Genomic DNA, 10,893 nt, shown 5'->3' on the forward strand with positions numbered 1-10,893 from the left:
TAGCTTTGTTCGTAGTGATGCTTTCTAAGGCCCACTTGACTTCACATTCCAGGATGCCTGGCTCTAAGTGAGTGATCACCCCATTGTGATTATCTTGGTCATGAAGATCTTTTTTGTACAGTTCTTCTGTGTATTTTTGCCACCTCTTCTTAATATCTTCTGCTTCTGTTACAGACTATTATTTATGTCTATGATGGTAATATTTTGAAAGAAAACACTCTCCGGTATTGCTTTAATTATGTTTCCTGTCTTACATCAAGACAAATACTGATACAAATAAAAACATAAGCATTAATCTCCCTACAAACTCTTTTCTTCGTACTAAGGTATATTCAGGCTTTTGGATGCTATCTGTAGGGGGGAACGTGGGCCACTATAAACTCTTGACTCATGAATAATCTTTAAAAAATTCTTAATTTTCAAGTTCGCAAAGCTCTCAAGTTCTAAATTGAGCAAAGGAACACAACTACTTCACTCTCTAATGCACACTCTTGGTATTTTAAATGATACCTAAAATAGTGATGTGACAACTACCACTGAAGAAACTCCACAGCAATGTCAATGGCTAAGTGTAACTACTATAAAATATTAAGGAATGACAAAAAAGACTAAGTAAATACTAATGACATGGAAGAAAACTATAGCCATTTGCTACTACATCCTTTCTAAACTATGAAATAATGCAGATTATTAGGCAAAAAAAAAAACCTGTAAGGAAATAACCTCAAAATGCTAACAATGGTTTTGTCATGGTAGTAGCATTATAGAATTTTGTCCTTGTTTCTCATTTCCTAAGCTGTATCTTTATATAGCTTCCTAATCTATATTCTATTTTATATAAAGACATCTATCTACATATTGCATAAATAAGTTATAGTAACATCAACACTTTGTCTATTGATCTTTCATTTCAATTATCATCTCTGTTAATGACATCCTAAATTATAATACATGAATCGTCATTGCAAGCTTTAACAGGCTAGTGTTATGATGGTAATACTGCAAAATATTACCTCCTGTACTTCCTAAATTATTTTTTTCCACTCCAAAATGGAACTCATTATTACCTTTTCTTAGCCTTACATCCCCTAATCAAACCTGCTTCCTTCTGTACTTATTCTTCTGGTTAATGGAATTACTAATTATTCAAGAAGTTTTCAACTTTTCTCTCTTCTCTATCCTCAACTGATAAAACACTCAAATATCTTTCCCCAGTTTGGCTTGTTTTTTCTTCTTTCAAACCATTACTAGAGATCCAAGTCTACCCCTTCCCTAGAGTGCCAGCCTTCCTACTCTTCAATCTACCCTCTTATAATACCACCATGTCATACTTAACTTTTGTTTCCTATTTAAAAACTTCCATTGACTTCTGTATGCCCATGGGAAAAGTAAACATATAATGCCCATCATGTCTAGTGGCCACTTTTGCTTAAACTCAGGCTACTTCCCTATGAAAACCCTATTCTATGCTATGATCCAGTACTCAGTTCATCAAACTTTTAAAATTAGGTTCCCACACAGAATTATATATGAAGACATCTTATTGGATAAATATTAATTATTTGGTAGCATGATAAAGGATTCACCATCAATTTAGCTTAAAGCTCTGGGAAATTTTGTTCACATCAATAGGTAAGCTGGAATTAAATCAACTTTATTTTAGCAAAGCAACATGATCCTTTGAACTCTTTCAAGTTACATGCCAGGATTCACATAGTGATCTACTGTAAAAAGATTATTTTTAATAGTCTAGCAACAGACATTTATTAAATCTTCCTTCAAACATGTTGAAAGCAAAGAAGTGGAAATCATCTAATGTGTTAGTTTGTCACTGGTCATTCACATCCAACATGGACAGCAATATTTCAAATTGCCTGTCATTTCCCAGAGATTTTTTAGTCAAAACCCTCCTGCCTGCCTCACCATCCACCCCTGACAAATCTATTACAGTAAGAACCAGGATGAGTAAGAAGAATGCTTTTCATTTGTAAACTAGGATACTAGGATAGGAGTAATTATGGAACTGGAAAATCAGACTGACATCTTAACACAAGAAAGACTATACATCAAAATGGAAGATGTGAAACAATTTTCTTAAAACTTGGGAAGCTGTCACATATTCACAAGGTATGTGTAATATCACTCTCAAAAATAAAGCTCTAGTAACACTAAACCCCTTATCTTTATCAGATAATGCCATGCTCTCTATCACCATCATACTTTTATAGATTCTATTTCCTCATTTGAAATATCCTTTTTCTCATCTGTGAACTCCTACTCATTTTTCAGACTTAACTTCATTATCCTCTTTGTGAAACCTTTCCAAAGTCCATCCACAAGCAGTTGATTAAAACTTCTCTATCCTTCCATAATCTCCTCATCCCTCTTTTTTTTTGGCTGCTCTGAGACTTCATTGCTGTGTGCAGGCTTTCTCTAGTTGCAGTGAGCAGGGGGCTACTCACTATTGTGGTGTACGGGCTTCTCACTGCAGTGGCTTCTCCTGTTGCAGAGCACAGGCTCCAGGCATGTGTGCTGCAGTAGTTACGGCTCACATGCTCCAAAGCACAGGCTCAGCAGTTGTGGCGCACATGCTCAGTTGCTCCACTGAATGTGGAATCTTCCCAGTTGTTCTTGTTGTTCAGTTGCTCAGTTGTGTCCGACTCTAAAGACTGAAGTCCGCCAGGCTCCTCCATCCATGGGATTTACCAGGCAAGAATACTAGAGTGAGCTGCCATTTCCTCCTGGACCAGAGATCAAACCCACATCTACTGCACTGGCAGGCAAATTCTTATCCACTGTACCACCAGGGAAGTCCCTCATCCCCATTTTTCATTCTGCACTCAGCATTTATGTTGGACTGCAACATTTGATTGCCCATTACATTCTGAGATCCTTGAGGGCAGGTTCAGACAATATTTATTTTTTCATCAGCAGCATCTAGCCCTGCACCTGATGACAAAGCAGGCAGGCAGTAAACAATGACAGTTTGACAGTCACAATAAAGCCTGAATTACCATGTATCAGCCAGATTACCAACAAAGTACACATCTAAGATGTAATTACTCTATTTCCAATGAAATAATTCATAGAAGTATGATTTCACAATATCCATTAAGTTTTATTGGATAGATATAAAAAGTCAATTGTACTCATAAAATTATCAAAAGACACTACACACTGGGATTTCCAATTTCCCTTCTACAAAAATCTTCATGTTAAATTCTCAGTATTTAGTACTAGGAAAGGTTAGAAAACTTTTTCTTTGTAGGAAAAAAAAACTAGTAATGCTTCTGATTTTAAGAAAGTGATCATTAAATAGCTTCCTTTTTTGTCCCAGCCATCAGACAATTCTAGCTTTGTGTTCACCTTCAGCAATTCCCTAGGGCTTTTATATCAATCCTTCCATTCTCTCCCTTGACTATAATTACCCAGGCTTTTTTCTTTTGAACTTTAGTAATTTTTAATTTGTATTTTTTTTAATTTCCTGAAAATATGTATTTATAACATCAAAATTCTTTTATGTTATCATTAAGTCTAGTGCCAAGCACAGACTTGCAAAGAAGATATGTACTATATAGACAGAAATATATTTGATATATAAGAAAAATTTTGGACTCAAAGTATTATAATCTATTTCACATAGAGAAAACAACTAACCATTCTGGTTTTTAAACCACTTACATGTAAAGTGAAGTGTTTTTCCTATTAACATTTTATAGCATACCTGTGTAGGTTCAGGAGCCATACTCTTCCTTTGTTCTGTTGATTTTTCTATTGCTTCACTAAGAGATTTCGCATATTGTACCATAGCCTTCAACTGGGAATCCGTTAAAACCCATAATAAGTCATCCAATATTAGAACTAACTTTGTTGCAATGACATTGCAGTCCTTTAACTGTCAGGGAAAAATGATTCATAAAATTAAGCCAAGTAATAAAACTTAGAATGCACTTGTATTTTTAAAAGTTAAAATTTTTTCAATGATTTAAACAAACGCTTCCTTTTTCACCAAATATTTGTTGAATTCCTATAATATGGAAGAAATATTTCCTAGTATTGGAGAAACAGTGGTAAAAAAAAGACTGACAGGTTCCTTTACCTTAACAGGTACATGTTACATAGGTATAAGCATTTATATAATTTAATTCTGCATTTATAGCTAAAATCATGTAATTATCAACGTTAATGCAACCCCAACTGACCCCTGAACAATGCAGGAGTTAATGCATATAACTTATAGTTGGCCCTCTGTATCCAAGGTTCCTCCATATCCAGGGTTCCTCTGCATCCTCAGGTCCAGCCAACCTGGACCATGTAGTACTGCAGTATATACTATTGAAAAATATCCACATATAAGTGGACCCATATAGCTCAAAACTGTGTGGTTCAAGGCTTAACTGTAATCTAGTAGAAAAGGAGGCATTAAAATTAATTAAAAACTAAACTGCTATTTTAACCACATTTCACAATATTTGTATTAAGTGTCATACTCTGAAAAATTCTTTCAATTGAGCCATGTTTTTAAAAAAGTGATTACTTTCCCACATTAAATTTCATCAAAGTCTATGGTGGATTTTCAAATGCTGACATCCTTAGGCAGCTATCTTCCATATTTATCTAAGTATCCAGTCACATCTTAATAGCCTTCTAAAACTAGTAGTTTTGGTTACTAATGGTGAAGACTTTACTGTTTACCCACTCCTGAGGAATATTCAATAGGAGACATAAAATTATAAAATAGCTACTATTCAATAAATATTTTGTAACAGAAATCTATTCAATTTATCAAAAATAAAAATACTAATATTAAACCTAATGCTATCATCACAACAGATTTCTTCAAATATTGCTTGAAGCACTATATTTCCTATTATTTTGCACTGTTTTAATATGCCAATGTTTCACCTATAAATAATTTAAAATTTTTCATCAATTCCAATAGTTAGCTCATGAATCAAAAGGTAACTCTGTTGACTTACTCTTCTTTTAAGTGTGACTCTGATTTTTGATTGGTTGGTTATTAATCGAACAGGAGCAAACATAATTTCAAGATGTGAGCTTTGGGTAGCATCTGCCTCTATTCGAATCATCTGCCAATTTATTTCCTTAAAGGTCAAAACCTAAAGGGAAAACAAGAGATTAGCTTCACAAACACAAAATGGAGTAAGAAAAAATGTAGATTTATAAAAACAAAACAAAAAAGTTGTTACAAAAATGTATCTTGTGGGATTTCTCTGGTGGTCCAATTTTAAGAATCCACCTTCTAATTCAGGGCACATGGGTTCGATTCCTAGTCAGGGAACTAAGATCCCATGTGCCATGAAGCAACGCATGTTGCAGAGCAACTAAGCCCCTGAGCCAATTAGAGAGGCCTGTGGGCTGCAATGAGAGAAGACCCTGCGTGTCACAACTTGAGAAAAGCACTCATACTGCAATGAAGACCAAGTGCAGCCAAAAAAGAAAATGTATCTCTTAACAAATTTTCACATGATATTCTAGATCTATTCATTATGCTTTAACTTTTAATTATACACTTTCAAATTCAGTAACACATCTCCATAATTATATTCATCATCTGTAAAGCTGCTGACACTTTTATTCTAAGTAATTTAATTTTAATATAAAACACAAAGAACATTTGAATTATGTAACCAAAAAGAATTTAACAAAACATATTTTAATTTTGTAAATTTAAAATTCAATTCTGAGTAGCTTAGAAGTTAAAATAGGACTCATTAACTCTATAAGTTGAAAGACTACAGTAAAAACATTAAAAATGTACATTTTATAGTTAAACAAAAATAATACAGAGAAAAGTATAGTTTACAGGAAAAAGTAAATCTAGTAGTATGTGAATATAAGCAACAATAAAAAGTAATTATTTTAAATGTACTTTAATATTAATCAATGTTAAAGCATGTTTAAACAAAAAAAGAAAAATAGAATCTTTACCTCTCCTCTCTGTGGATCTTGAATACGAGTAAATCTTAAATCTCCATGTTCCCAGTTTGCATTTACACTATAGATTCTTAGCTGGGAAAGTTCAAAGGAGGCATTAAAGGCTTTTGCTCCAATGCGAATGACAATAGAATTTACAGAAACAGTAATTCCTTCAACTACTTTTTCAGCAAAGCCGTATTCACTGGGAAAGCAAAGCAAAATACAATGCATTAAAGCCAAAAATAAATCATTAAAAGTGAAGAAGTTTTCTGTTAATATTCTCACACAAGTACACAAATTGCCATATTACTCATTTTTGTTTAACAAAACAAATTTTTGTTAAAACAATCTAGTCTGGTTACATGTAAGTTACAAAAAAAAAAAATGCTATTTCAAAATGCTAAAGGTTTTTAAAATTGGTCTCTCTAAATTATTATAATTGCCATCCAAAGTTGCCTGCTTTAAAAAGCATTAGTGCACAGAACTGGCATCAATAAAGTAAATAAGACGGCTAAATTCCTGACACAAAGAAAGCTGTAGAGGCCAACTGGAATATAATCTCATAGTTTAGGGATAAGGCCAGAAAAAGTTCACATTATATAATTCAATTCAGTAAATATTTATGGAGCATCTACTATGTGAACAATGCAAGGACCTAAGAAAACCAAAACAGAGTTGTGGCATTACAGGGCTTGAAAGTTACTTGGGGAGGAAAAAAAAAACATATATCTAGTAACTGAAACATGAGGGAGTTTGTCTTTAGGTGCTTTTTTAAAAGGAATCATTGGTACACTCGGTAGAGGAAGAAACTGTTTATAATTAATGAGAAATATATCCAGAAAAGATGAACTTTTCTCAAGGAGAGATAAGAAGGAAGGAAAATCTTAAAAGAGGGAAAAGCATGAGCAAAGACACAGAGAAACAATAAAAGTCATGTTTCAAGAGTAAGTATACATGTATATATATTTGCTGCTGCTAAGTCACGTCAGTCGTGTCCGACTCTGTGCGACTCCATAGATGGCAACCCACCAGGCTCCCCCGTCCCTGGGATTCTCCAGGCAAGAACACTGGAGTGGGTCGCCATTTCCTTCTCCAATGCATGAAAGTGAAAAGTGAAAGTGAAGTCACTCAGTCGTGTCCGACTCTCAGCAACCCCATGGACTACAGCCTACCAGGCTCCTCCATCCATGGGATTTTCCACGCAAGAGTACTAGAGTGGGGTGCCATTGCCTTCTCCGGTATATATATTTAAGTATACATGTATGGCTGAGTCCCTCTGCTGTCCACCTGAAACTATCATAACATTGTTAATCAGCTGTTGCTGCTGCTGCTAAGTCGCTTCAGTCGTGTCCGACTCTATGCGACCCCATAGACGGCAGCCCACCAGGCTCCCCCGTCCCTGGGATTCTCCAGGCAAGAACACTGGAGTGGGTTGCCATTTCCTTCTCCAATGCATGAAAGTGAAAAGTGAAAGTGAAGTCACTCAGTCGTGTCCGACTCTCAGCAACCCCATGGACTACAGCCTACCAGGCTCCTCCGTCCATGGGATTTTCCAGGCAAGAGTACTGGAGTGGGGTGCCACTGCCTTCTCCAAATCGGCTGTACTCCAATACAAAAAAAAAAAAGTTTTTAAAAATGGTAAGTACAGCAAGACTTAAATACAGACTAGACTATCGATACATTTTTGCAGGGGGGTGGTGAAAGTTTTTGCAAAATTGGCATCTTACTTCAATCATGACCATTATTCCAAAATCTGTATCAGATTTCTTGCTGAAACTTCAGACTGTAAAATTCAAATGTCCATCAGATAGCTCTACTTGGCTGCTTCTCACATATTTCAAAGCCAACATCCATAAAGTGAGGTCATCATTTTTACTGATCATGTACATTGTTCCTCTATACCTGCTATGCTTCTTGACTTACTATCCTAATGAATAAATAAAATTACTTATCTTTCCTAAAATTCAGATGACTTATCTTTTAAATCAGGATATACTTTGTAGCTTACATTTGGACTGTATGAAATAATGCATATGAAGCAAGAAGACCATCCCTGGACTCATGATACTTTAAAAGGTGTAAGTATTATTTATAGTATTATAAATAGTAGTATTATGGTATTATTAATACTATTGGAAGTCTATGAGCCTCAGTTTCCTCACTTGTAAAATGAAAATAATAGCTATTTCAAAAGGTTGCTGTGGTCTTTAAGCAACATGTTATTTGGGAAGAGCTATTATGACCCTAAGAACAAATACTGGTCACTTACAAATACTTCTGGAGTTGGAAGAATATTTTTATAGTATATATCTGAGAATACCCTTTGGAATATTCAAATCCATCTATCTACTCTAATCTATGCACATTAAAAAGTTTTACAATTGTATTGGAGGATTTACCATCAGAAGGGTAAAGGCTGAATCAGTGACTAAAGTCTGCATCTTTCTGATTATATCATCCAATATAAACTAAATTTCAGTTTACAAAAATCTCTTCTGAGTTTGGTTAATCTCCACATAGACATCTATCTCCATGTGAAGTGAAAAATCAAATCCCTGAACCTACAAAGTTTACTACCAGTCTATGGGAGCACTGTTGGCTTACAGGTCCTACAAAGAAGGAAGGGCCAGCCTATTCATTGTTAATTTCCCTCTATTTTAATCTCTTAGCTAAAAACAAAATCAAATGGATCTGTTTTTTCCTAAATTGCATGACTATAAAAAATTGAAGAGATATATTCATATTCTTGACAACCATTCTAGACCTAATGAATCATTAATTTCAAAAAAGGAGCCTAAAAAACCCTATAGATTTTTATAAGCACCCTAAATGACTTACAATTTGGCAAGTGTGGAAAACAAAGAAATAGATTAACACACAAAGCCAAAATTATAAAGCTTGTTGGTACTATAAAAACATGAATCAGGAAATATACTGTAAACTGCTTAGCATACAATAATACCTAATTTGTGCCACACCTAATTAAAATAAATCATTTGTTTATAACAACTTTTCTGATGTACTTTTGCCCTTTTAATAGTCTTAGAAACATCTCAGTTTTTTATCCAATATTTCTGACTAGGCAATATTAAGATCAACTGCTCCTACCTGGGCTTCCCTGGTGGCTCAGCTGGTAAGCAATTCACCTGCAATGTAGGAGACCTGGGCCCGATCCCTGGGTAGGGAAGATCCCCTGGAGAAGGGAATGGCTACCCACACCAGTATTCGGGCCTGGAGTTTTCCATGGACTATATAGTCCATGGGGTTGCAAAGAGTCAGACACAACTGAGCAACTTTCACTTTCACCTTTTTCTCCAATATTTCTGACTAGCCAATTTTAAGATCAACTGCTTCAACCTACTTTACCTAACCTGAAATCATAATCTAAACTCTAAATCTCAAATTACTGGAAAATACATAAACTACAAAAATGTTAATGTGAAAGGTCTTTTCCCCATCACTATTACCTATAGTCCAAATATAAACTGTGTATCTGATAAATCTGGCTTTCAGTAAACTCTCAGCAGTGGATGGATCACCATTCGATTCCCATGTGAAAAATCACTGATCAGACTGTAGGTATTCTCACAGAATGCATTAATATAAAGATGGTTCAACCTTGGTAAAAGAGAAGGAAAATGTGAGAGAGAGTATGTGTGTGTACCTGTATGTGCACATTCAGTCTCAAGAAGAGTTTATCACTGGTTCTACACAGCACCTAGAGTACTGAAAATGTCCAGGGCTGCCATGTTGTACAACTTGAGGAGGCACTAATCACATTAAAATCTATGTAAACTTTTTACATGAATACCTGTACCACCCAAAAATAGTGCAGAAAATCTGTTTTGAAGAAATTATATATAAAACAAAATTCAAATTTACTGAATGCAAAGATAAATAGGCAAATTTTTAAGTACCTATTTTTTAAGAACCACTCTAACTTCTCAAGATGGCTTTGTGAAATGCTCTCCTTTACTCTGTGAAATGCTCTCCTTTACAGGCTTCTACTTCATTAGCATCTGGTTTTTATCTATCAAAATTCAATCTGTATAAAGTGTGAGTATTCTATATTTAATGAATTTTAAAGTAACCCAAAAGGTCTATACTTTTTTAAGGCATCAACTTAACTCTTAAGAGTCATAAAAGGTCCGCTGATGCACAGAACAAATGTTATGCAGAGAAAGTGTTCAGAGACCAAATAGGAGACTATCTGATTTATAGAATGCCTAAGCTCTTCTTCCATTTTCTGCTGCTGTTCTGCCTTTGACTGATCATTATATCAAGGAAAGCAAGATGAATGAAAGAGGCTAAAAATCAATTCTGCTACTTTTGCAAAATGTTTACTAAAACTATAAAATGTTTGATGGGAGAAGTGACTGAAATAGAGACTGAGGCTAGGAAATTTTATGTCCTATTACTGCAGATAACAGAGCTGACTATAGAATCCCTTTGCCAATCATACATATTAATGGATAGCTTACCTTTGTCCTGAAGCAGTTGCAATTGGTGATGGGCCATTTGGGTTTCGTGGTTCTTCACATGTACTCATTTCCATTATTACTTTATCCAAGGACTAATAAAAATACATTTAAAATATAAACATTAGATATTCTATGTATAAGGATATTATTTAAGACTACTTTCTCATTCATTTCTTTAGGAGCAAAGAAAATAAAGCAGAGTCATTTTAATGTCTCTCTAAAGGTCTAAAAAGAGAAAATGCTCAGTCCTTTCTCAAGGCACTTATTACCTTCTGGAAAAGCTTATTACAGGAGTACAGGAGAAAAAAACTGTAAGTAGTAGCCATATCAGAGAAGGCGATGGCACCCCACTCCAGTACTCTTGCCTGGAAAATCCCATGGATGGAGGAGCCTGGTGGGCTGCAGTCCATGGGGTCGCTAAGAGTCAGACACGACTGAGCGACTTCACTTTAACTTTTCACTTTCATGCATT

General features: G+C 34.9%; 1 protein-coding gene across 3 annotated transcripts in view; it reads right to left on the reverse strand.

Moving 5' to 3' along the window:
* The window catches only part of UHRF1BP1L (UHRF1 binding protein 1-like), a 93,799-nt gene that overhangs the window by 46,511 nt on the left and 36,395 nt on the right, over positions 1-10,893 (reverse strand). For all 3 annotated transcript variants that reach the window (XM_010831588.1, XM_010831589.1, XM_010831590.1), the window contains 4 exons: positions 10,422-10,513; positions 5,953-6,142; positions 4,980-5,120; positions 3,725-3,895 (listed from right to left, as the gene is read on the reverse strand). In XM_010831588.1, coding sequence (XP_010829890.1) covers positions 3,725-3,895; positions 4,980-5,120; positions 5,953-6,142; positions 10,422-10,513 — 594 coding nt within the window. The remainder of the gene's footprint in view (positions 1-3,724; positions 3,896-4,979; positions 5,121-5,952; positions 6,143-10,421; positions 10,514-10,893) is intronic.

Source organism: Bison bison, unplaced genomic scaffold (assembly GCF_000754665.1).
Source record: "Bison bison bison isolate TAMUID 2011002044 unplaced genomic scaffold, Bison_UMD1.0 scf7180017864529, whole genome shotgun sequence".
Classification (NCBI taxonomy): domain Eukaryota; kingdom Metazoa; phylum Chordata; class Mammalia; order Artiodactyla; family Bovidae; genus Bison; species Bison bison.